This window comes from Natrix helvetica (genome assembly GCF_964273705.1).
Source record: "Natrix helvetica genome assembly, chromosome: 2".
Classification (NCBI taxonomy): Eukaryota; Metazoa; Chordata; class Lepidosauria; order Squamata; family Natricidae; genus Natrix; species Natrix helvetica.
The window spans coordinates 9129170-9156861 of NC_138552.1; the positions used below are offsets into that span (position 1 = coordinate 9129170).

The window sequence follows — 27692 nt, forward strand, 5'->3', positions numbered from 1 at the left end:
CCCAGCTGGCTTTCATGCCTAAAGTGGGACTAGAACTCACAGTCTCCTCGTGATTGGCCCACAGCCACCCAGCTGGCTTTCATGCCTAAAGTGGGACCAGAACGCCATCATGTGCTCACATTTGCAAACTGGTAGGGAAAGTAAGTGAATGCCACCCCTGGGTGACATGATAGAAGTGTTCCATTGTAGCTGCCACAAAGAAGAGGGGGTTCAACTTATTCTCCAAAGAAGGGGAAGGAACAATTGAAACTAATCAAAGAGAGAAGCTATCTGGAATTAAGGAGAAACTTCCTAACCAGGACAATTAACTAGTGGCACAGCTTTCCTTCAGAAATTGTGGGCGCTCCATCAGTGTACATTTTAAGAAGAGACTAGACAGTCACTTGTCTGAAATAGCACAGGTTCGCCTGCTTGAGCAGGGGGCTGGACTAGAAGACCTCCAAGGTCCCTTCCAACTCTATTCTAAGCTTCTTCGGTTTGGACTGAATGGTGGAGAATGAAGAAGCTTCTTGAATGAGAAGTGAAATGTCTTCGTGGAAAAACAAAGAAAGTCCCATTTCCTTTTGAAGGGGGGGGGGAAACCTTTGGGACAACCAAAGCCTGAATGACCAAGAATCTCTGTATTTATTTTGTTCATTTATTTGTTGGAAGTGTTTCATTCTGCATGGCAGGAGGGGGTGGGGAGCTCCCTAAAGCAACCTCACGAGAGGAGCTGGGAGAGGCATAAATCCAAATTGCTGGCAGAAATATATGATAGGATTGGATTATTAGTCGGGGAGGGGGGAAAAAGGCTGCATTTCTTCTAGTGACTCATAACGCACAACGTGAGCCGTTTTAGTCATTCTTCCATTCTTTTCAAGCTTTTCCCCCTTTTTGTGTAGGAATAAATAGTAGGAGATTATCACCAGCGGCTATGAAGAGAAAATGGACTTGGGTTCCTGGAAATGGCTGTGTGGCTGAACTGCTGTCATCCAAATCTATTTTTCCCTGATTTAATCACAGTTTTGCCTTTGTACAAGTGTTGTGTTTGTATTTCTTTGAGTTCCGAACAGGGTAGGTGAAGGCAGCATGTTCACAGGATATGTATCTCCTATGCATTTGGATACTTATTTTGCTCATTTGTTCAGGGACAATTAAAAGAAAAAAGAAAGAGGATGATAAGATCTCCTTGGCAATTCCAGCAGCAAACAATGTATTGTGTTTCCCCTAAAGATGGTTTCTCCAAAAGGCAATTGTTCTTGGTTTTTTTCCCCCCTTGAAAATGTTTTACTTTTCATCCAAGAAGCTTCTTTGGTTCTAGCTGACTGGTAGGGAGTGGAAGGATTTTTATCCTGCAAAGAATATAAACTCTTCCATTCTCCACCACTCAATTAGAACTGAAGAAGCTCCTTGGATAAGAAGTGAAACGGGAGGGAGGGAAAGAGGGAGGGAGGAAGGAGGGAGGGGGGAGGAAAGAGGGAGAGTGAGGGAGGGAGAAAGAAAGAAAAGAGGGAGGGTGGGGGAGGGAGAGAGAGAGAAAGGAAGGAAAGAGGGAGGGAGGAGGGAGGGAAAAAGGAGGGAAAGAGGGAGGGGTGGAGGAAGAAGGAAGGTGGAGGGAGGAAAGTGGGAGATGGGAGGAAGGAGAGGGAGGAAGGAAGGAAAGAGGGAGGGAGGGGGAGGAAGAAAGGAAGGAAGGAATGAGGGAGGGAGGAAATAGGGAGGGATGGTAGTAAGAGGGAGGGTGGGGGAGGAGAAAGTAAGAAAAGAGGGAGGGAGGGAGGGAGGGAGGGAGGGAGGGAGGAAGGAAGGAAGGAAGAATGGAAGGAAGGAAGGAAGGAAGGAAGGAAAGAAGGAAGGAAGGAAGGAAGGAAGGAAGGAAGGAAGGAAGGAAGGAAGGAAGGAAGGAAGGAAGGAGAATAGCAACAGCAGTTAGATATATATGTGGTTCCATAGTGCTTTATGGCACACTCTGGGCAGTTTACAATGTCAGCATATTGCCCCAATAATCTGGGTCCTCATTTTAGGACGGAAGACTGAATCAAACTTGAGCTACGTACATCTTATGAACAAAATATCATTACTCGTTTTGCTGCATGTTTTCAATTAGCTCATCTCAAAACTGGCTAAAATAATAATAAAATAATAATTGACAGGGTCTTCTTGAATTGACACTGTATTGTTTGGGTTGAAAGCCATCCAATCATAAAAGTTGGCTAAGAAATGCATAGGATAAAACAGATGCTTTTAAAAAAGAGAATTATCATACAATCGTACATTTCCCATAAGTGAATGCAGAAAGTTGCTTGGGGGGAGGGGGAGAAACAAACACACACAACTTTTCAATTGCATTTCTTCTTCAAATGGAATTGACAGAGCTGGCTTTATTTATTAAATGTCCATCTCCCAAGCATAGTTAACACAGTAGCTGATGAAAATCACCCTGACTGCTATTTTTCAAAAGATATGGCTTACATCAATTTATAGGCTTTCTTTCACATCGTACAATACATTAAAGGGGGGGGGGGGGAACCCAAATTATAAAAGTTTCTGTTTTGAGGGCTTGAGCAAATGAATAGCGGATAAAAACAGGAGCATTCGTATATCTATAAACTGCAAAAGATATATTTTTTTCCTGCTTCCAAATGCCTTAACTGGATCCAAGCCAGACAAATACAATCAATTGTACCTGTGTGTTGCATTTTTTAAAATTTGCATCTTGAGCTACGTTAATAGCACAAGAATAAACTGTCTCGCCAACAGAAGTTGTTGTATCTCCATTGCTGTGTTTCCTTTCTCCATTTTCACAGGAATGTCTGACAAACACACAACACCAGTAGAAGAGAATATACGTAGTTCAGGACTGCAGTGCAGAGTCCTTAGCACTCTCTCAGTTTGGTTGTTCATTTGCAGACATTTTGTTACCCGACTAGGTAACATCATCCGTGCCAGTGAGTGTGGGGTTTGCTCCCTGTTTATAATTTGCTATGCCGGTGTTAGTGAGGATGGTGTGATTTTCTCCTTGGTGGCCTTTTGCTCCAAGAGGAAAGCTACAGTATGGAACTCAATTCACTGCAGACAAAGTGGTGCATAATCCCAAATATACAGTATGAATGAATGGGAGACTTTTGCTGACCCCCATCTCTTTCAAAATAAAAATAAATGTGCTTATTCCATACTTATCACTTTGTCTCCTGCAGCCATATACAATCCCTTTGACATGTTGGCTTCACGGGTAGTCCTCGACTTACAATTATTCGTTTAGTGACCATTCAAAGTTACAGCTGCACTGAAAACAATGACTTACGACCGTTTTTCACACTTAGGACCGTTTCAGCATCCCCGGGGTGAGATGATCAAAATTCAGGTGCTTGGCAACTGACTATGATGGTCGCAGCGTCCCGGGGTCACGCGATCCCCTTTTGCGACCTCCTGACAAGCAAAGTCGATGGGGAAGCCGTTAAGTGAATTACTAATTTAACAAATGCAGCGATTCACTTAGCAACAGTGGTAAGAAAGGTCGTAAAATGGGGACGAACTCGCTTAACGACGGTCTCACTTAAGCAATACATTTTGGGCTCAATGTCGAAGACTTCCTGTAATGGGGCAGGTTTTGCAAAGTAAAAGGAAATATTCCATATTTATCAAGTTGCCTCTGCAACCCTATACACAATCTCTTTTGACGGGTTGGCTCTACTTCACAGTGAACAGCAATTACAATACAATACAATACAATACAATACAATACAATAGTAGAGTTGGAAGGGACCTTGGAGGTCTTCTAGTCCAACCCCCTGCCTAGGCAGGAAACCCTATACCGTTTCAGACAAATGGCTATCCAACATCTTCTTAAAGACTTCCAGTGTTGGGGCATTCACAACTTCTGGAGGCAAGCTGTTCCACTGATTAATTGTTCTCACTGTCAGGAAATTTCTCCTCAGTTCTAAGTTGCTTCTCTCCTTGATTAGTTTCCACCCATTGCTTCTTGTTCTACCCTCAGATGCCTTGGAGAATAGTTTGATTCCCTCTTCTTTGTGGCAACCCCTGAGATATTGGAACACTGCTATCATGTCTCCCCTAGTCCTTCTTTCTCTTAAGCTAGACATACCCAGTTCCTGCAACCCTTCTTCATATGTTTTAGCCTTCAGCCCCCTCATCTCTTTGTTGCTCTTCTCTGCACTCTTTCTAGAGTCTCCACATCTTTTTTACATCGTGGCGACCAAAACTGAATGCAAATATTCCAAGTGTGGCCTCACCAAGGCATTATAAAGTGGTATTAACACTTCACGTGATCTTGATTCCATCCCTCTGTTGATGCAGCCTAGAACTGTGTTGGCTTTTTTGGCAGCTGCTGCACACTGCTGGCTTATATTTAAATGGTTGTCCACTAGGACTCCAAGATCCCTTTCACAGTTACTACTACTGAGCGAGGTGCCACCTATACTGTACCTGTGCATTCCGTTTTTGTTGCCTAAATGTAGAACCTTACTCTTTTCACCATTGAATTTCGTTTTATTAGATAGTGCCCAATGTTCAAGTTTGTCAAGAATTAACAACAAATAAATAACACTAATCCATAAACATTAAGAACCTTCATGGCTTTCTAGAAAACATTGGAGCGATGGCTTTATACTGCAGGAAAAAACACCCCGATAAAAGTTCAATATTACTGATATCTACTTACATCCTTCCTGGACTCTATAAAGTAGGGATGGCGAACCTTTTGGACACCGATTGCCCAAAGCACGATGAAAATGAATGCATGCCACAGCACCGGAAACCCAAAGAACAGCTGCCTGTCACTGTCGGTTCGAGCAAGCCAGGGTGCCAAGTTCCTACCTGTTCGGCCGAATCGGTCCAAACCGGTAGGAATTCACCTCTGCGGTGATTCTAATTAGAAATTTAGCAGTTAAATTCAGACAACATGCTAAGTTTGATTGGTTTAAACCAGTGTTTCTCAAACTTGGTGACTTTAAGTCTTGTGGACTTCAACTCCCAGAATCCCCCAGCCAGCATAGCTGGCTGGGGAATTCTGGGAGTTGAAGTCCATAGGACTTAAAGTCGCCAAGTTTGAGAAACACTGGTTTAAAACCTTACCTGGGTTTTGTTTTCTGTCACCTAACTTGTGGCAGGCAAAAGCATGGACAATTTCAGTATGTTTAAGCAAGCTGTACAAATGCAGCCAGTGTGAGAGAGCGACACTTTTTAAAATGAAGCTACTATTGGTAGATTAACATTTTTAGCTTTGTCACGATAACCAAGATGGCTATTTTTAAAAACGTGTTTAATTTTAATTAGCAACTCTGAGATGAAAATGAGGATTTTTAAAAATAATTTCAAATAGCTCTTGGGAAAATAGCAAAGGAAAGCAATGGTCATTTTTAAAGGGGGAAAAGAGTTAATTAGGGATAGAAAAGGATGCAAAATTGTGTGTGTGTGTGTGTGTGTGTGTGTATTTGTGTTACACAGTACAGTACAAATATAACACAAATATATATATTCGTAGATTTTCACGGGTGTAGGTAGGCTGGTTTTGTTGTATTCGGGTCTTTTCCCGTGTAAGGTTGAGATTGTCTTTGCAACGTTTCGGCAGGATCTCTTCGGCAGATCCTGCTGAAACATTGCAAAGACAATCTCAACCTTACACGGGAAAAGACCCGAATACAACAAAACCAGCACGCACGCACAAACACACACACACACACACATATATATATACTGTATATAATTTCAAAATGTATGGCAGGTATAATCTTTTCCCCCCACTTGATCAGGGAATTATACCCATCATTGCTAACTTGTTGCTCATACAGATAATCCTGGTTTAGCAACTAACTGCCTTATATAATTCACAGTTAAAATGGAGATTAAAAAGTAACTGTGCAACTGATAAACTTACATTTATACTCTTCCCAGGTTTGTAAAGAAAAAGAAAGCTGAAGTAAGATTATAAAACTGTGGTGTTTCTCTTAGTGACTACTTTGCTTAACAGCTGAGTTGCCAGTCTCAACCGTGATCAATACAATACAATAGCAGAGTTGGAAGGGACCTTGGAGGTCTTCTAGATAACTAAACAAGCTCTACATATACAGATAGACCTCGACTTATAAACATTTGTTCGGTGACTGTCCAAAGACGCAACAAAAATTAAGTTATAACCATTCTTCACACTTACGACCATTGCTGGTCACATGATCAAAATTTGGACCCTTGGCAACTAGCTCGTATTTATGACGGTTGCAGCCACGTGATCTTTTTTGCGAACTTCTGACACACAGAGTCAATGGGGAAGCCAGAGTCACTAACAACTGTGTTACTAATTTAATAACTGCGGTAATTCACTTAGCCACCGTGGGGACAAAGGTCGTAAAATGGGGCAAAGCTCGTTTAAAAACTGTCCTGGGTAGCAAGGGAACTTTAGGTTCCATTGTGGTTGTAAGTGGAGGATTACCAGCCTACTCCATGCCTTTTGCCAATCACAATCCACACCTTGAAAAGTTCTCTGATGGATCCTTGATCTATCCTACCATCCGTTCTAGAAATGACATTTAGCCTTTGTATGAAATGCTTATTCTGGATTAGAAAGGGCCATTTCCTTGAGTCAAGCACTTCTCATCTAGAACTATGACTCAAATTAGGAATTCAAATCTGTGGTTGAATTCCTGTTGCAAACAAATTAATTTCTAGTTTGATGAAAAGAAGGACTGGGGGAGACATGATAGCAGTCTTCCAATATCTCAGGGGTTGCCACAAAGAAGAGGGAGTCAAACTATTCTCCAAGGCACCTGAGGGTAGAACAAGAAGCAATGGGTGGAAACTAATCAAGGAGAGAAGCAGCTTAGAACTGAGGAGAAACTTCCTGACAGTTAGAACAATTAATCAGTGGAACAGAAGTTGCCTCCAGAAGTTGTGAATGCTTCAATACTGGAGGTTTCTAAGAAGAGATTGGAAGTCACTTGTCTGGAATGGTAGAGGCCGTGATGGCGAACCTATGGCACACATGCCACAGGTGGCATGCAGAGCCCTCTCTGTGGGTACGTGCACCATCGCTAGCTGCTCTTCTGGTTTCTGGTGCGCACAGGCCTGTTGGCCAGCTGGTCTTCGCGGGTGCCAGAGTGCCAGAAAATGGCCCAAAAATGGACTGAAAAATGGCCCCAAAAAATCAGCCTGAACACTGTCCCAAAACGGCCTGAAAAATGGCTCCCAAACAGCCCCCCAAATGCCCCCAAAAGAGGCATGCATGCGCCAGCCAGCTAGTCTTTGGGTTTCTGGTGTTCCAGCATGCGCATGCACACACGTTCCCATTTGGGCACTCAGTGCCGAAAAGGTTCTCCATCACTGATATAAGGTTTGAGCAGGGGGCTGGACTAGAAGACCTCCAAGGTCCCTTCCAGCTCTATTCTGATTCCTTATCTACTTTTGAACAGGCCAGGGGGGGGATTTTGTTTCAATGGGTCTTTTCAAAAGATGGTTGCTGCAGATGCGTTTGCGCATTCTATTTTAAGATTCTTGTACAATTTATTTATCACCCCCACCCCCCACCCCGTGTGGTGATTTTCTATTCTACCGTAAGCTGGCTTGAATACTTCTGTTAGCTAACATCTGCATAGCAGCTACAAACGGCTTTAGAAAGGTTCCTGATCATTTTCAAGAAATGGATTGTGTTCAGTTGTGCATGCAGGTACAGCCTTCCCATTCGTTTAGCGACTGTTCAAAATGACAGCGGCACTTAAGAAGCGACTTACAACCAGTTCTTGCCCTTAAAACCATTGCAATATCCCATGATCACCTGAGCAAAATTTAGAGGATTGGCAACTGGTAAGTATTTGTGACGGTTGCGCTGTCCAGGGGTCATGTGATCCCCATTTATGATGTTCCCAGCCTGTTTCTGACAAGCAAAGTCGATTGGGGAAAAAGCTGGATTTGCTAAAACCAGGGGTGTCCAAACTTGGCAACTTTAAGACTTGTGGACTTCAACTCCCAGAATTCCCCAGGCTGGGGAATTCTGGGAGTTGAAGTCCACAAGTCTTAAAGTTGCCAAGTTTGGACACCCCTGGCTAAAACAATCGTACGATTCACTTAACAACTGAAATGATTTGCTTAACAACCAGTGGCAAAAAAAAAGTTTGTAAAATTGCACAGAACTTATTTCAGAAACGGTATAGGGTTTCCTGCCTAGGCAGGGGGTTGGACTAGAAGACCTCCAAGGTCCCTTCCAACTCTACTATTGTATTGTATTATTTAAGAACTGCCTCCTCATCTTCTTTTAGCGACCCCATAATCCCTTGCAGGTTGGAGTCTAAGCAATTGAATGGAGCTATCAGAGTGTTTTATTGGCCGGATGCCCTTCCTGTCACCAATGCGGAGTTTCGTTCAGCAGATACATTCTCAATGTGCCCAGAGAGAGAAAAATCTGCCTCTACCTCGGGTCGAACTTCACAGCCTCCTGACTGTGAGGCAAGAGCTCTACCTCTAGGCCACTGCACCACTCCAGAACTGTCTTGCCTAGCAATGGAAATTCTGACGGTCGTAAGTTGAGGACTACCTATATGTTGGTTCCATAGAAATATTTATAACAGAACATATACAGAGTCTTGTCCCACATATGCTTAGGGACTTTGGCACATATCCGTGTAAACCTATGTACTACGGTACATCTACTGCTACCCCCAACATGGCTCAATTTTACTGCATAAAAACTACAAAAATATATATAGAGATACTTTTTATTTTTATTGTTCTACTGTTGAGCATTTTTCTTCCGAAAGCAGACAAATATTCTGTCCTCGCCATACAAAGGAAATCACATTTCTGCACAGGTTTCCAAAGTTCAAAATACTTTGTAGGCATTTAAACTGGAGATTTCTGTCCATTTTTAACCTCTGAGAATTGTAGGGAAATGTGGCTTCCTTTGTCTGAGATGGATAGAAATACTGTCCAATTACTGAACAACACATTTAATTAGGTGAAATGGTTTTTACAATAATGAAATAGACACTTTTTTTCATGTAATGGATATTCCCATTTGAAGCAAGGAGATTTTGTGAACCTTTAGGTCCCTGAGATGTACATGGCTAAAGTCCAACTGCAACTCATGGAAAATTCAGCATGTACCGTATTTTTCAGAGTATAAGATGCACTTCCCCCCCCCCCCCCAAAAAAAAGAGGGTGAAAATTTAGGTGCGTCTTATATACCAAATGTAAGCCTTGCCCACCCTTCGGCCTCTGCCTCCCAGCAATTTGCCTCCTTGCAGCAAACAGCAATGAGCCTGTGTCAGTTTCAGCACGGCCTGATTAGCACAAGCAGCTGATCGGCCTTCCGACAATCAGCTGTTTCAGGCTGCAGTGATTGCCATTGCCTATTGCCGCCTCCGCGCGCCCCATTTTCGGCCTCTCCATCCCATTTTTGGCCACTGCGAACCCTGTCTTTGGCCTCCACATGCCCTGTTTTCCGCCCATCCTGATCCCCACCGCCTGGAATGGGCGAAAAATGGGAGGCACGGAGGCCAAAAATGGGGCATGCGATGGCCGAAAATGGGGTGTGCAGAGGCAGCAATAGGCAATGGCAATCCCTGCAGCCTGAAACAGCTGATCCTCGGGAGGCCGATCCAACCGACAATCAGCTGCTTGTGCTAATCAGGCTGTGCTTGAAGCTGAAATTGAAACAAGCTCTTTGCTGCAAGGAGGCAAATTGCTGGGAGGCAGAGGCAGTTTTTTTTTTCTTGTGCTAATCAGGCTGTCCTGAAACTGAAACGGAAACAGGATGTTTGCTGTTTGCGAGGAGGCAAATTGCTGAGAGGCAGAGGCAGATTTTTTTTCTTGTTTTCCTCCCCAAAAGCTAGGTGCGTCTTATACTTCGGAGCATCTTATACTCCAAAAAATACGATAATTCCCGTCCATTTCAAAAATAAATTAAAGATGGCGTATGCCACATCAGCCACCTCCTGTTCATAACTTTTGTCTCTCCAACTTTCCATGACATGATAATCATGTTGTCCCATCAATGCAGATTTTGTGCATGGTGGGTCTAAAATACACCTGTACCAAAAGAATTGCCATCTTCTGCCTTAGAACATGGGCCATTTATATCTTGTGACTGCCCTACGTGCTGATTAAAAGGTAAAGGTTTCCCTCTCCAGCCATATCCAACTCTAGAGGGCATTGTTCATCTCAGTTTCTTGGCCGAGGGAGCCGACGTTGTCCGAAGACACTTCTGTGGTCATGTGGCCAACATGGCTATACGCCAAAGGCACAGAGGACACTGGTACCTTCCCACCAAAGTGATACCTATTAATCTACTCGCATTTGCTAAACTGGGCTAAATCATAACACGTGCTGTGCTTTAATGTTTTTCAACCTCCCACTGCCCTCTGGAAAGTCAAAAAGGGGGGGGAGGAAGGGTGTCCCTCTGGACAACTATCCTACTGGACTAGAGCAAAAGACTATGTGGTCCATAGTTTTGATTCCTGAAGGACCTTGCACAATGTTCAGAGATGACGTAATGAGGCTGGGGAAACTATCATTCTGAAAGTTTTACGCAAGAAGGAAAGAGTGGTAGGAAAAGGGCAGGCAGAATCTGAAGGTGATGGAGTCAAGAGAGGAACCAGCCAGGAATCCTTATGTTCTCACAAGCGGTTCAAATCCAAACCGTGTTGAATTCCATTAACTCTTACCTAGTGCCAATTTAGTGCTGACTGTTAACTCGGCAGATAGGACTTTCCAAACTTATGGTCTGTTCCAAGTCTATCTCTCTCTCTCTCTCTCAACCAGGAGTGGGATTCAAAAATTTTAGCTACTGGTTCTATGCCCATTCGCTGGGTGGGCGTGGCCATGTCTTTGCAACTACCGGTTCGGCGAACCAGATGTAAAATTAGCATCCAGTTCGCCCAATCCGGTCTGAACTGGCTGAATCCCGTCCCTGCTCTCAACCCCAAGCCCAAGTGAATTCAAATCTCCTGCCTGTCCCCTTATTAGTTCGCTACTTATGGAAAGAAGGACCTAATGTCAGGGGTGAAGAATCAGGACTAAATTGGTGCTAGATAAGTTAAAGGGATTCAGGGTGGATGAGGGGGTAGCCTACTTGTGAGAATATAAGGACTCCAAGCTGATTCCTCTCTTGACTCCACCTTGCAGGCTTTCTCCTACGTCTGCCACTCTTTCCCTCTTGCATAAAATCCTCAGAATGATGGTTTCCCCACCTTCATTATGTCTTCTGTGGACATTGTGCAGGATTCTCAGAGATATAAGCTATGGACCAGGTAAACATTTGCTCTGATCAGACAGGATAATTGTCCAGTGGGACCATCCCATCCAGGGGTGGGATTCTACCAATTCGGACCGGTTCGAGCAAACCAGTAACTCCCAACAATCAGCTGGGAGCAAACCAGGTCGCCCTGATGATCAGATGGGCCCACCTGCCTTCCCACGCTATTCTCCTACCTTTCTTCTCAGCTGATTCACGCGGCAGAGCGGATTGGTGCGCAATCAGCTGTGTTACTCCTCTGAAGAAACCCGGAAGTAAAGATTTCTTCAAACTGAGCATGCACAACCGGTTCAAGCAAACGGTAACTCCAACGATCAGCTGGGAGCGAACCGGGTCGCCCCGACAATCAGATGGGCCCACCCACTGCCCACGCTATTTACTCCGCTGATTCACATGACAGAGTGGATTGCTGCGCAAATCAGCTGTGTTACTCTTCCGAAGAAACCCGGAAGTGGAGATTTCTTCAAACTGCACACATACGCGCAAATCGTGCGATCACCGAACCGGTTGCTAAATTGGGAGGATTCCACCACTGATCCCCTCCCCTCCATTTCACCTTTTAATGATTGCATCAGTGCAATGCCCTTGGCCATTTAAGACTTGTGGACTTCACAACTCCCAGAATTCCCCAACCAGCATGGGAGTTGAAGTATTCTCTCAGCTCTATTATCCTCCAACTGATCAGGCCGGGTTTGATCCGTCTTCTCTTCCAAGGGTGTGTTTCCATCCCACAGTTTCTTCATGTACTTTAGAAGTTCCTCTTTGGCTCCAGAGAACTTCATCTGTATCTACAGTCTTCATGGCTTCCTGGTTGGTTCTGTGTCAGTAGAACATTTGATACTGCGATGAGGAGGGATTTGGGGGCATCCACCCCAAGATTTATACAGGAAGTAAGCCGAACATGGCTAAGAGCAATGTATTAGTTTGAGAAGGCAGTCAGTGGGAGGAAGGGAAACAGATGAGTATTCTTTCAAACACCGCTGGCTGTCTTCTTCACAACAGTGGGGTCACTAGAATGGGAGGGAGGGAGGGAGGAAAGAAGAAAGGAGGGAGAGAGGGAGGGGAAAGAGGAAAGAAGGAAGGGAAGAGGAGAGAGGGAGGGAGGGGGAGGGAGGGAGAAGAGAGGAGGGGAGAAGAGCAGAGGAGAGGAAGGACAAAGGAGAAGGGAGGGAGGGAGGGAAGGAGGGGAGAGAGGAGGGAAAACGAGCAGAGGAGAGGAAGGACAAAGGGGAAGGAAGGAAGGAAGGAAGGAAGGAAGGAAGGAAGGAAGGAAGGAAGGGAGGGGAAGAGAGCAGAGGAGAGGAAGAACAAATGGGAAAGAAGGAAGGGAGGGGGGAGGGAGGAAAGAAGGAGGGAGGGAGAGAGAGAGGGAGGGGAAGAGGAAGGGAGGGAGGGAGGAGAGAGGGAGGGAGGAAGGAGGGAAGGAGAAGAGGGGAGGGGAGAAGAGCAGAGGAGAGGAAGGACAAAGGGGAAGGGAGGGAGGGGAGGGGAAGAGAGCAGAGGAGAGGAAGGACAAAGGGGAAGGAAGGAAGGAAGGAAGGAAGGAAGGAAGGAAGGAAGGAAGGAAGGAAGGAAGGAAGGACAGAATGATGCACTCCATGGCCCCAAAAAAGATGACAGAGCTAAGGGGATACACCATGCTTCTTACACTGAAGCTTCTCACCAATCCTGCCCTAATCCACAGCTGCTGTGCAAAACAACCCATCTGAATTTCCTGTTTGACAGGGGTTTGTGCCCTCCTAGAAACGAAATACTGATTCCCTAAAAACGATGTGCTCTATTTCTACTGTAAAATCTTTTAGCTAATGTGCTTTGCTTCTTGGAGGCCCCCAAGGCAGGGCGCTCATTCCTGCCCTACTAAGATGTGCTTCACCCAAACGACAACAGCCCAACATGGCTGACGAGGGGGAAAAAGAGGTGGCGGGTCACCAACTCTCTGAAGAAAAGCAAAACCTGACGAAAAATAGAAGCTCAAATATTATTGCATAATTTTCTCGAAGCGTTAAAATTCGTTTGCACGGGATGCCTGGCCCAGCGGACGTGTTTATCCTTGCCCGCCAATTACTTTTCTGCTTCAGGATGTGGCAAAGGACCCCCCCCAAAAAAAACCCTATATTTTGCTTTTTTTTAAAAAAAAGAAAACAATCCATCCGTTGCATTGGATCAGGAGTAGCCGCAGGCATCCGTGTGGACTCTTAAAATCCCCCTGCTGTGCAGACGGAGGAAGTTGAACATCTCCGAAGGCATGGCATGGAATCCGGGTCGAGGTTTGACGTTGTCGTAGTAATGGTGAGTTGTAAACATCCCTGAGGGGTTCATGGGGAAACCCCAAAATCCAAAGAGGTGCACCTCTTGACAGAGCTCCAAGGCGGCCGTCACGAGAATCAGCCCTGTGGTGATACGCTTGGCCCGCACCCCTTGAGTCAGCCAGTAGCGTGAGACGTTGATGAGATATTTGGGGTGGAAAAAGTAGACGGCCTTCTTGGATTGAAAGTCATCCAGGACATACCTGACCCTGAGGGAGACGTCGGTGTTGTGGGTGTTGTAGAAGGCGGGAAGCAACACGGAGGAGTTTTCGTAGCCTTTCAGGACCTGGTAGAAAGGCCTCCGCCATTTCTCCAGCCTCTGGAACCTGGTATGGTTTGCAGAAGGGGAGGAGAAGAAGAGTAAACAAAGGGTAAAAAATGGAGCAATCTAATATTTGGCCTTAAAAATTCTCCTCTGATAAAAAGCACGTTGCAATTAAAAGAGCTTTATGGTGGACTTCTTGGGATCTGTGAGATGGGGACTCCTCATTTAAATGTCAAAGGCGTGGAAAAGGAAGGAAAATCAGAAATTGTGGTTTTTGTCAAATGGCAAGGTCCTTTTTTTGTTTTTGTTTTTCTTAAGATCCAACTCTGGAACCCTCCGAGCTCTCTGGAGACTGAAGAGTTGGCTTCTGAGTCAAGTTTCGGTTCCAGACACTATAAAATCAGGGATAACTGCTAAATAAATCTCCTTTACTGTTCAGAACAGATGGAGTCGTCTTAAGGTAGAAGGAAGGAAGGAAGATAAAATAAAGAGGGAAAGAGGAAGGAAGGAAGATAAAAGAGGGAGGAAAGGAAGGTAAAAAGGAAGGAAGAGGGAGGGAGAGAGGAAGATAAAGAAAGATGGAGGGAGCGAAGAAAAGGAAGGAGGATAAAAGAAAGAGGGAGGAGGGAGGAGAAAGGAAGGAAAATAAAAGAGGGAGAGAAGGAAGGAAGATAAAAGAAAGAGGGGGGGAGGAAAATTGGAAGGAAGATAAAAGAGAGAGGGAGGGGGAGGGAGGGAAGGAAGAAAGATAAAAGAAAGAGGGAGGGAGAAAGGGAAGAAAAGGATGGAAGGAAAATAGGAAGGTAAAAGAAAGAGAGGAAAAGGAGGGAGGGAAGGAAGGAAAATAGAGGGAGGGAAGGAAGGAAGATTAAAGAAAGAGGGAGGGAGGAAAATAGGAAGGAAGATAAAGGAGAGAGGAAGGGGGAGGGAGGGAAGGAAGGAAGGAAAATAGGAAGGTAAAAGAAAGAGGGGGAAAGGAGGGAGAGAAGGAAGGAAGATAAAAGAAAGAGGGAGGGAGGAAAATTGGAAGGAAGATAAAAGAGAGAGGGAGAGGGAGGGAGGGAAGGAAGGAAGATAAAAGAAAGAGGGAGGGAGGAAACTAGGAAGGAAGATAAAAGAGAGAGGGAGGAGGAGGGAGGGAAGGAAGGAAGGAAGATAAAAGGGAGGGAGAGAGGGAAGAAAAGGATGGAAGGAAAATAGGAAGGTAAAAGAAAGAGGGGAAAAGGAGGGAGGGAAGGCAGGAAAATAAAAGAGGGAGGAAGGGAAGGAAGGAAGATTAAAGAAAGAGGGAGGGAGGAAAATAGGAAGGAAGATAAAGGAGAGAGGAAGGGGGGGAGGGAAGGAAGGAAGGAAGGAAAATAGGAAGGTAAAAGAAAGAGGGGGAAAGGAGGGAGGGAAGGAAGGACAGCCAAGGAAAGGAAGCTAAGGAAAAGAAGCCAAAGTGGGGAGGGAGGGAGGGAGGGAGGGAGGGAGGGAAGGAGGGAGGAAAGAAAAGCAAGGGAAAGCAAGAACACAGAAGAAGAGAAGAGAACATGCGTGGGCTGAAGTCCACATGCATCCTTTCAACTGCACGCATTCCCCCTAATGACAAGGAAGCTCAAATGACTCTCACTTCCAGTTGCTATGAAATTACAGCGCCGAGAGCCGCGAATTGCCAGGGCAAGTAAGACGACGCAGCTCCTTCTTTCTCAGGCCTGCGACTTCCACAGAGGCTGAGGAGGGGAAAGGAGGCTGGGGAACGACTGACCTTTCCGTAATTATGCTGGGGTTGACCGTCACGACGTTAGTCTTGACCCCAACATCTGCAACGTATTTCCTCGATATGGGTGGCAAATTGCATCTATAGGAGGAAAAGATCTCAGGTTTAATTGTTTTAACGGTAACCCTCTCCCTCCTCATCCAAAACAAACACCAGTTTACACAGCGCCAAAAACAGCCAACCGAGTCAGTGTACCGCAAGCCAGATGGCGTCGCCGAGGCCTTTGGGTTTAGACCAGGGGTCGGCAACCTGAAACGCTCAAAGAGCCACAAAGGTCCTAACCGGAAGCCCCCCCCCCTTCAATCCTGGAGCCGACCGGAAATCCAGTTTCCCCACCATAGAGTCTCCTCATAGTGTAGCATCCTTTTTCCTCTACGTGTCCTAACCGAAAGCCTATCACTTGTGGAGCTCACCCAAAAAACTCCGCCCCTTGCCATAGAGTCTCATCCTGCCCTCCTTCCACGCCACCCTTCACTAACCGGAAGTTTCTCTCAAAATTGTGGTGCCGATGGGCAACAGGGAGCCACAGCAGAGGGATGAAAGAGTCACATGCGGCCCCAGAGCCGCAGGTTGCTGACCCCTGGTTTAGATGAAGGGATTTATTGGTTGATTTCAATTTAGAAGTGGCCCAGCTACAGACAATTCTGGGCAGCTTATAGCAATAGCACTTAGACTTACCCACGTTTCCCCCAAAATAAGACAGGGTCTTATTTTCTTTTGACCCCCTCCCCCCCTGAAATAAGTGATTGGCCTTATTTTTGGGGAGGTCTTATTATTTTTGAGGTACAGGAGGCGGTGAATGTGGTCACCTCTTGACTGCTGCTGTGTTGCAATATTTTCGGGGAGGGCTTATTTTACTTTCTCACATTTTGTTTTATTTTTAAACATAAAAGACAACATTTAAAAATTTTCATCCATTACATACAGCATGTCGTTTGGTTACAAGTGTTTTTGCATCCGTATTTTCGATTACATATACAATCACAGATTTTCCATCCAATATAACCCAAAACCTCACTTTCATTGTACAGCATATGTTCAATTACGATTAATATGTCTTTCTTTTCAATAAGCTTAATTCTCTTACATTCTTGATTGTCTGCTTAACAACAACATACCTTTATGCAATCATTGTCTCATTTTAAATATTTTTACAGTATAAAAGAATTTACCAAGTGTTTATGTTAATATATCTATCACTATTTTCAACAGGATATATTTATAGTATGCACTAAGAGTTATATATTATATTACCAATCCTCTATCAAATGTACATTAATTCATTATTATCTTTGTCCTTCATTTTATAACAAAAAATTCTAAATTATTCATATGTATGTCAGTGTTTCATTGTATTATTATTAGTCTATTTAACATTATTGTATTTTCACTTTTCTCCTTCAATTAAAACATTGTATCGTTATTAGTCTATTTAACAACATTATTGTATTCTCACTTTTCTCCTTCAATTAAAACATAAGTAAAACATTTTTCATGTCCAGGTTCTTTTTTCCAGCCACTGATAAAACAAATCCCGTATCTTATAAAATTGCTCCTCTTCTTTGTTCTCTAATTTCAAATGTCAATTTGAAGGAGAGGGCTTATTTTAGCACATGCACTCAAAAGCCCGATTGGGTTTATTATCCGGGGAGGTCTTATTTTCAGGGAAACGGGGTATATACCACTTCACAATGCTTTAGAGGCCTCTCTACAGAGCCGGCCTATTGCCCCCAACAATTTGGGTCCCCATTTTACCGGCCTCAGAAGGCTGAGTCAACCTTGAGCCTGGAGAGCTATTTTAAACTGTACGGAACAATAAAATAGAAAGAAAAGAAATAACTATCCAGGAAAAAAGACATAACAAACACATCCAAAAAACAACCAATGGGAGTTCAACAAACTCCCCACCCTCTATCCTCAGGCCTGGAATAGCCAGATGTTTAAGATTTTAATCTTCCATAAATGTCTATGGAATTCAAAGGGAATTGGACTTAGTCTGTTTGTGGCTATGTTGAGATTATAGGCTGGTAATTCTTTTGACTCCTCCCGCAGGTTCTGCTACTCGTCCTACACCAGGGGTGTCAAACTCGATTTTCCCACAGGCCGTATCATCTGTCTTCCATGGGCTGGTGGAGGGGGGGAGAGGGGAGGAGTTTGCAGGCACGGGCAGGGTCGGCGGGCGCATGCATGCACAGGCCCCACCCACACCATCTTGGCTGCCTTCTGTGCGTACTTGCACACGCCGAGATAGTGTGGGCCAGGCTGAAGTGATGCAGGCCAGGCCATTACAATTTCCAAGATGGCCACGCGGGCCAGATCTGACCACATCTTGAGTTTGATACCCCTGTCCTACACTAATACATTCATTTGATCCTGCAAGGCAGTGCCATCTTTCTTTCTTTAACTGTTTTCTTCTTTTTTTTCCTGATAAAGAAAGAAGTAGAAAGAGCAATAGGAAAAAATGAATGTTTTCCAAAGAGCTGGCACCCTGAATAAGATACAGAGTTATATAAGGAATGCCTAATTGGGATCAGTTTTAGCTTTGAGTCCTGTAAGCAAGATCACAATGGAATCTAAGCTGCTACAACAAGGGTCCTCCTCAAAATATCTAAATAAATTTCTGCAGTATGCAGTATCTATTTTCCTTAGATTTGTTAAATATCTGTCTGGATATTCATCTGTCTGGAACCCGCACTGCATATCGGACATTAATACAATCAAACGAGTTCAGAGATAATTCACGACAAGAGTCCTCCATTCTACTGCTCACAATAGAATCCCTTATGCCACCAGACTTGAGATTTTGGGCTTTAGACAACTTAGAACTTTGCCACCTTTGATCGTAGTATATAAAATTATCTGCTACAATGTCCTACCTGTCAATGACTACTTCAGCTTCAACCACAACAACACAGAGATACAAACTTATAGTAAACTGTTCCATACTCGATTGCAGAAAATACGACTTCAACAACAGAGTGGTCAATGCCTGGAATGGACTACCTGACTCTGGTTTCTTCCCCAAACTCTCCAAACTTTAACCTTAGACTGTCCTGCTGTCGATCTCACCCCATTCCTAAGAGGTCTGTAAGGGAGCATGCATAAGCGCACCAGCCTGCCTACCGTCCCTGTCCTAATACTCCGTTGTATTCGTATTCATTTCATGTATTCATAATCATGTTTATACTTATATCTGTTATCTAATTAATGCTTGATGAAATAAATAAAATAAAATGAAGTAAAATGAAATGAAATGAAATAAAATAAAATAAAAATAAATACCTCCGATTACTGACATTGCCCTGGGAAATTGTACCTTACGTATTCTGGATAAGATGATCATGCTAGGCTTTGAGATTGGTCTCCCCCCCCCCATCTTTTATCATTATAATTTCCTTATCTCATCCTTTTCAACTGCATGGATTGAATTGCGTCTTTCTAACTAACCCATTCTTCAAGTCTGCTTTTTCCAGCCTCAAAGAACAGCTGGAAGCTGAATTTGTAATCAAGGCAAGGGAAGATTTGCAGAAACCAAAGTACAAGATATAATTAGGAATCCGTTCTTTGTCATTCAGCTCCATGCAGAACATAATTTTCTTCTTTGATGAAGAAATGCATTTTTGCCAGTTTTTATGTCGTAGTTAAGTAACCAGGCTAGAAAGTAAGGGACTCTGAGTTCAAATTCTGCCTTAGCCATGAAAACCAGCTGAGTGATCTTGGGCCAATCACTTTCTCTCAACCCAACCCACCTTACAGGACACAGTAAGGAGAACCCAGATAAACCTCCAAGTCCTTCAATCACCCTCAAAAGTGCAAATGACCAGCTGTCTGCAAGGAATATAAATCCTTCCATTCCCCACTGCCTGTCAGAACCGAAAAAGTTTCTTGGATGAGAAGCAAAAACATCTTCAAAGAAAAAACAAACAAGAAAGTTCAGTTGCTTCCTGAAAAAGCACCTTTGGTACAAAACATTTGCAATCGAAAAATAGTTAGTCCTTGGAACAGAAATCCACTTTTGAACTGCTGAAGCTGAAGCTGTACTTAAGTTTTAAAAATCCTGTAGAAATCCTTCCATGCAACCCCAAGAGATTTTTCTAAAACCTATAACTCAGTAGAGAATTGTGAGATATACCTACTCAAAAAGGCACTTCAGTAGGGCTAAGAATTGCTCTGGGTCCTATATATTGGCCCAAAAAGCTAATGCAATCATAAATTGCCCAGAGATAGAATCAAGATCACGTGAAGTGTTAATACCACTTTATAATGCCTTGGTAAGGCCACACTTGGAATACTGCATCCAGTTTTGGTCGCCACGATGTAGAAAAGATGTTGAGACTCTAGAAAGAGTGCAGAGAAGAGCAACAAAGATGATTAGGGGACTGGAGGCTAAAACATACGAAGAATGTCTGCAGGAACTGGGTATGTCTAGTTTAATGAAAATAAAGACCAGGAGAGGCTTGATCGCAGTCTTCCAATATCTCAGGGGCTGCCACAAAGAAGTGGGAGTCAAGCTATTTTCCAAAGCACCTGAATGCAGGAAAAGAAGCAATGAATGGGAACGAATCAAGGAGAAAACCAACCAATGACTAAGGAGAAATTTCCTTAGTGAGAGCAATTAATCAGTGGAACAACTTGCCTTTAGAAGTTGTGGGTGCTCCATCATATTGGAGATTTTTAAGAAGCGATGGGACAACGATTTTTCTGAAATTGTATAGGGCAGGGGTGTCCAAACTTGGGAACTTTAAGACTTGTGGACTTCAACTCCCAGAATTCCCCAGCCAGCCATGCTGGCTGGGGAATTCTGGGAGTTGAAGTTCACAAGTCTTAAAGTTCCCAAGTTTGGACATCCCTGTTATAGGGTCTCCAAGGTCTCTTGCAACTCTATTGTTTATGGAGCACATACTGCACAAAGTATGATTCAATGCATAAAATGACCGGAGGGCCAGTATTGACCAAGTCAGTAAATTCATCAATTCAAATATAATCTCCCAAATGATTTTATCATGTGGGGATTCCTCAAACTTTTTTTTCACTTGTCTACTCTGTCAGGCTTGGAAGGCATCTTTTGCATTGGGCCTTCAGCCCCGTCATATTTCATGCTGTGGGAAACTGGGAGGGTGGAGAATTATATGGAGTATGAGAGATATATAGTCAAAATAACATTCCTTTCTCAGAGAGTCAAGGACATCCTGCCCTTCACCTGGAGTGGTGTGACTGGGAGGCATCTCCAGTTGGGACGGTGCCTGATTGGGCCATGGGATGGAGATGTGGGTGCTGGGCAGGGACTTGAACTTTCATTTGGGTGGGGGAAACCTGGAAGCTTTCAGATTCGGGTTTTCCCAGAAGTGCCAACATGACATCTCTAATAAAATGGAACTTTGAGGAACTTCAAGCCTCGGAGTCTTCTTTCGTTGGGGGTGTTGTTTGGAATCCTGGCGCACTCTTGTTTACAGGCCTTTGATCTCAGTAGAACAAACACAACGGAACACAAAATAAATGGATTTGATAGAAGAGGGAAACGGAGAGAAGGGGGATTAAATTAATATTCTGTCCCAGCTTCTCAGCCCTGCAGGGATTCATGGCTCCATAATGCTGAGCCAATAGTCAACCATGAGGTCAATCCAACTAAACAACTGATGTCCCTCTTGTGTAACTTGGCTGTGTTTTGGAGAAAATAAGAAAAAAAATTATTTTGCCTTCAGGCCACGGTTTCAAACATCACCAGCCAAAATGAGCTGAAATGGATCCAAGAATCAATTTTATCTTAAGTCAGCAGAATCAGAAATGATTTCCTGTCCTTTTTTTCTTTAATTGTGTCTTAAAACTCTACATTAATCATCTTGGAAGAATTCGGGGCTCTTTTTGAGACGTAAAGCTAATGATATTTTTTTCTAAAAATAATTGAAAGTTATTGTATACACTTTATTTATTTATTGAGGGGGGGGGTTTCCCAATTACGAATTCTTTATCAAGAGTCTAAAGGCAGGAAAACAGAAAAGCAATAAACATTAACATCTGTGGCTTTTTAAAAATGGTTGTGGTTGAGATCTTCTACTGTTGCTATTAGTTTTCTGTTCTTTTGCCTTTAAAGTTTTAACCAGTTTGCGGGTATAAAGTTTTCCACTATTTCCCACTATTTAAAGAGTCAAAGACATAAGCATGTAAATTCACACCGTCTTATCACTTCTCCCTTTTGTAAAAATGTTGAATGCCCTAGTTAAAGAATCTTAGTCCTTATGACAGGGCTGCCGTGGCTCAGTGGCTAAGATGATGAGCTTGTCGATCAGAAAGGTTGGCAGTTCAGCAGTTCGAATCCCTAGTATCGCATAACGGAGTGAGCTCCCAGCTTCTGCTAACCTATCAATTCGAAAGCACGTAAAAATGCAAGTAGAAAAATAGGAACCACCTTTGGTGGGAAGGGAACAGCTTTCTGTGTGCCTTTGGTGTTTAGTCATGCTGGCCACATGACCACAGAGACATCTTTGGACAGTGCTGGCTCTTTGGGTTTGAAACAGAGATGAGCACCACCCCCTAGAGTCAGGAACAACTAGCACGTATGTACGAGGGGAACCTTTACCTTAGTCGTTATGAATTCATTTCCAGTTGCTTCTAACTGTGTAAGACAGGGATGTCAAACTCAAGTTGTCACGGCAGTGTCACATGACGTGATTTTCCCCTCTTCGCTAAACCGGGTGTGGGCGTGGCCAACACGTGATGCATCCAGCCCGTGGATCACAAGTTTGAGACCCCTGGTGTAAGAGCTTAGTAAATGAGGTGTGAAAAAACCCTCAAAAGTTGCCTATGCCTTCATTAGCAGCAATAGCAACACAATCACTGAATATAAAAATTCCAAGATCATCATGCTGGACAATTACCGTAACACAAAATCGGCAGCGTCGATCTCCTGGCCACATCCGCTGTTCTTCAAAATTCCTCCGTTTCCAACCACCGCACATTTCTTAAACTGGGAACGAGAATAGGGCATCTCCTGGAGCAACCGAAAAATAGGAACAATTTTTGGAACCGTCGTACACATTTATCCCAAAGGTGCTTTTTTTTCCCAAGAGGCCACTGGACTTAACAGCGTTGGAAGAAACATCTGTGTTCGGTTCCAAGTGGGGAGAAAGACACTGGATCCATGGCGGCTGTTTGGGAAGATGGTTTAATGGCGGACAGGGCCACACGGTTTGAAGTCCTGGGCAAAGAAAAAAAGCACTTGGATGGGAGTGAGAGAGAGATTTATACCCTCTCTTGGGGCCCCGCCTTGGAGCTTCCTGTTCCTGTGTAGGAAATGTACTCTGTTTGGTTGTCAGACTCCCATGGGGCCCTGCAGAGGTAACTTTGTACTGTCTTGAGCACCAAGCTTGGTTGAATCTTGCAGGGTGACGATGAAGAGGCTTTGGGCAATTGCTATGATGGCTGAGGGCTAATCCTACCTTTGTTGGATCTTGGGTGAGGGCATTTGCCTATGAATAGACCTAGCTAACTCTTAAGTGCAGACCTCTGCTGTGGGCTTTACTTTACTTTACTTTACTTTATTTAGATTTATAAACCGCTCCCTCTCCCCGAAGGGACTCGGGGCGGTGTACAGTCAGAGTTAAAACACCATATACATACATATACATAGAGGAGGTGATATACAAACTGTACAGTAGTAATAAAATTAGAAGCAACATTAAAATCTACCCCAAGATATACCCCAAAATTAAAAATAACTGCCAGGAGGATAAGGAATAGGACTATAAATGGGCCAGGCCAGCTAATTGGAACAGATGGGTCTTGAGTTTCTTGCGGAAGGAGCGGAGATCCGTGGTGGTTCTAATATCGGGGGGGAGGTCATTCCAGAGGGTTGGGCCCATCACAGAGAAGGCCCTACTCCTGGGCACCGCCCGCTGGCATTGCTTAGTGGACGGCACCCGGAGGAGTCCCTCCCTGTGAGAGCGAATTGGTCGCAGGGATGTATGAGGTAGGATGCGATCCCGCAGGTAACTAGGTCCTGGCTATTGAGGAGGGTGGGGGCTATTAAGAGTGAGTCTCCTTCCTGCCTAAAAAAACACATTTCTCCATTTCTCATCCAGGGAACATAATATTCTACCTCTTTAATATTTCCTAGAATACGTCATTCTTCTAGGAGACAGGTGGCTGCTAATTTCCTATAACAGAAAGTCCAGCTGCCTCTTGAAAAAACACCTTTGGGACAACCATGACCTGGATGACCGAGAATCTCCATAGACATTGGTACACATTTACCTTGAGTCAGAGGTGGGTTCCTGCCAGTTCTAACCTCTTCCATAGAAGAGGTTCCACAAATCTACAGTGCCGTTTAGAACCGGTTGCAGCTCCCTCCCCCCGCCCATCCGCACATCATCAAGATGAAGAGCGAGAGGAGGAATTCTGGGAGTTGAAGTCCACAAGTCTTAAAGCTGTCAAGTTTGAACACCCCTGGAGGGTTTTTTTTCTAAAGGGTTAGGGGTGCAAGGGTCTTGTAACTTGACAGCTTTAAGACTTGCGTCCTTCAAATGTCAGAGTTTCTGAGCCAACATTTTGGTTGCTAAGCAAGAGCGTTGTTAAGTGAGTTTCACCACATTTTATAAGTTGGCCACGCCCACCCAGTCACATGACTGCCAAGCCACTCCCATTCGGCCACATAGCTGACAAGCCACTCCCACCCGATCACATGGCCAGCAAGCCACTCCCACAAAGCAGGCCACACCTACAGAAGAGGTTCTAAAAAAATTTGAAACCCACCACTGCCTTGAGTGAAAGGAGGACAGATGTTGACCCTGTACAGGTACAGCAGGTGGGCAGGATGCACTGCAAAGATAAAAAGGTGCTTTGGTACACCGAGGTAACCCTCGCCCAGTGATGGGTTCCGGATCCCAGTACGCTGCAATGGGGCTGGGTGTATACCACGTGGAAGCGTCCTGAATGCGCACCCATTGCCCGCAATGCTCCAGCTGCTCGGCGGAGCATTGCGTAGGAACCGTACGCTCCATGCATGTGCGCAAATGGCCCGGTTGGGTCAAATACAGGTAAGGAGGGCGGACGGAGGGCCCTCCGGAACACCGTACCGGAACGGTACCTGGTGCTCCCAGCAGGCACCGGTACGCCCGTACCAGGGCATACCGGCTGTAACCCACCACTGGACCCTCCCACAAACCCTTTAAAGCAGCTGCCTCTTTTCGTGAGAGAACTTGGATGTTCTTTGTAGCCTGGACTGCAAACTGTAATTTATGACAAATCAGAAGGAGGGAGAGAGAGGCATACAAAATAGGTGTGTAAAAAAATTCATATTATTATTGAATATTATTAACATTTAACTGGAATTATTTATTTATGTGTTCTACCTGGATGCCCCCACCCACAACCTGCAAAATGAAACTCTGGGCAGCTAACATAGGACGGGGGGGTGGGGAAGCAAGATAAACAAGAAATATAAAAGAACCACACCACAATCTAAAATAGCAAACCAAGGCCTAGAAGACAGCATACAGGTAGCCTGTAGCGATTCTCCGTCATCCCGGTCGTGGTTGTCCCAAAGGTGCTTTTTCAGGAGGCAACTGGACTTTCTTGTACTTTCTTTTGAAGACGTTTTCCTTCTCATCCAAGAAGCTTCTTCAGCTCTGACAGAATAGTGGGGAGTGGAAGGATAATTATATTCCTTCTAGATAGCTGGTCATTTGCATCCTTTTAGAGAGCCGTTGAAGCACTTGGAGGCTTGCCTGTGTCCTGAGGATCACCTGAGTAGGGAATATGGTTCCTGTAGTCTGCAATTTTCTCTCTGGAAATCAGTGACCTGCTTCAACGACCCTCTAAAAGGATGCAAATTACCAGTTTTCTGAAAAGAATGTCTAGTTTAATGAAAAGAAGAACTAGAGGAGACATGATAGCAGTCTTCCAATATCTCAGGGGTTGCCACAAAGAAGAGGGAGTCAAGCTATTCTCCAAGGCACCTGAGTGTAGAACAAGAAGCAATGGGTGGAAACTAATCAAGGAGAGAAGCAACTTAGAACTGAGGAGAAATTTCCTGACAGTTAGAACAATTAATCAATGGAACAGCTTGCCTCCAGAAGTTGTGAATGCCCCAACACTGGAAGTCTTTAAGAAGATGTTGGATAGCCATTTGTCTGAAGTGGTATAGGATTTCCTGCCTAGGCAGGGGGTTGGACTAGAAGACCTCCAAGGTCCCTTCCAATTTTGTTATTCTATTCTATTCTAAATGCTGCAACAGTTGTACGTGCAAGGAGCAGTCGTAAGGTTTTTTTTTTCAGTGCCATTGTTAAGTTCACACGGTCACTAAATGAATAAATCAAGGACAAAATTTTGAAAGCCTGATAACATTTTCCCTTCCTTCTTCTTACATCAAGGAGAATCAAGATGGACACTGTTAGTCCCTTTCTCATCCTTTCTTGCTCTTCCTAGGCTGAGCTGACAGTCTCTGCAACCTTCTCCAAGGTGATCTGTGTGTGTTCCTCTACCATAAGGACCGGTTAAGTGGAAAAATTCAGTCCTTCCTTAATACAGAATATCTGCCAGGGACGTGAGCCAGCTCTTTGAAGCTTTAAATTGAATGAGAGCATATAGGTACGCTCTCAAGTGAAAAGTCCACATTTAATTAGCTGCATGTAACATCAGCAAGGTAGACTGGCTTCTGTTGACTGTTCTAGGAGGTTGGACATATTTGATGTATTTTCTTTGACGTCCTTCTTTATTGAACTTTTATTGGAAACCACCACAAGGTGTCTCTTCCCGGAGAATGTCAAACAGAAATGCATATAAAATACCATATGTTTCAGACTATAAGATGCACCGGTGTATAAGACACACCAAGATTTCAAAGAGGTAAGTCAGAAAGAAAAAGTTTTTGTCTTCTCTGGCCCCCCAGGAGCACTCTGCGGGCTTTAGCAGGGCTGGGGGAAGGCAAAAACGTGCCTGTTTTTGCAAAAAATGGCCCGTTTTCCCCCCAAATGGAGGCGTTTTTTCCTTTCCCCAGCCTTGCTGAAGCCTGCAGAGTGCTGCTGGAGGCTGGGGAAGGCAAAAATGCCTCCGTTTTTGCAAAAAATGGCCCATTTTTCGCAAAAATGGGATGTGGGGGCAGGGCTTCAGGAGGGCAAAAATTGCTGCATTCAGTGTATAAGACGCACCAACACTTCTCAGATCTTTTGGGGGGGGGAAGGTGAGTCTTATACTCCGAAAAATATGGTAAATTAAAAAACTGGGGCATCTTTCCTGGGGAAACTTGTAGGTAGGGTCCTTGGTTCTCTCTGAGCTTAGTAGTTTTCTCGCAGACATTTCATTACCAAACTGAGTAACTCCATCAATGCATTAAGGTAGGTAGCACTAAGGATGTTATCTAGCTTGGTAATGAAATGTCTGCAAGAAAACCACCAAGTTTAGAGAGCAGTAAGGAGCCCTCACTTCAATTCTGAGCTACAACAGTTCTCTTCTATTAGTAATCTTGTAGGTGTTTTCTGCAGCTGCCCCACAATTTTAGGAAAAGATGTGGCTTGCCCCATGTTGGGATGCTGCCGGTTTGATGAGCAGCCCTGAAAATGGAGCATTTAGAAGTTCAGCTGCTTACCTTACAAGTCAGCAATGGTAAGTAAAACAACTGTGGGGGTTGGGGGGGAATCAGCTGTGCCACGCGATTGAGATGAGCTAGAAAGCAGGAAATAAAGGACAGGATAGAGCAGGGGCGGGGCCAGTTGATCGTCGGAGCTACCTGAACCGGTCCGAACCGGCTGAATGCCACCTCTGGGCTGAATACCATCTCCAGGTGTTGTGGCAGTGGTGAAATCTAAATCTTTTTTACTAGCGGTTCTGTGGGCATGGCTGGGTGGGAGTTGCTTGGTGGGGGTCATGTGACTAGGTGGGCGTGGCTATGTAGGCATGTAACTGGGTGATCAAAAGACAGACAGTCACAACGTCCTGCTGGAGCAGGGTTGGACTACATGACCTCCAGGTCCCTTCCAGCCCTGGATTATTCTCTGAAGCTGCTTCTAGTGGCATGTTTGTAGTCTGTCCTTCCTCTCCTTTTTCCCTCCCTCCCTTCTTTCTTTCTCTCTTTCTCTCTCTCTTTCTTTCCTTCTTTCTTTCTCAGCACCGCCACCCCCCATTTTTGGC

At 44.4% G+C, this 27692-nt stretch overlaps 1 protein-coding gene across 4 annotated transcripts in view; it reads right to left on the bottom strand.

Moving 5' to 3' along the window:
* Positions 1-12679: 12679 nt before the first annotated feature.
* Positions 12680-27692, bottom strand: part of ST8SIA5 (ST8 alpha-N-acetyl-neuraminide alpha-2,8-sialyltransferase 5) — a 57193-nt gene continuing 42180 nt past the window's right edge. For 2 of the 4 annotated variants that reach the window (XM_081942564.1, XM_081942562.1), the window contains 4 exons: positions 24318-24383; positions 22445-22557; positions 15558-15650; positions 12680-13871 (listed from right to left, as the gene is read on the bottom strand). In XM_081942564.1, coding sequence (XP_081798690.1) covers positions 13403-13871; positions 15558-15650; positions 22445-22557; positions 24318-24383 — 741 coding nt within the window. In that variant the 3' untranslated portion in view covers positions 12680-13402. The remainder of the gene's footprint in view (positions 13872-15557; positions 15651-22444; positions 22558-24317; positions 24384-27692) is intronic. The other 2 variants (XM_081942565.1, XM_081942563.1) reach the window with 1 other exon arrangement.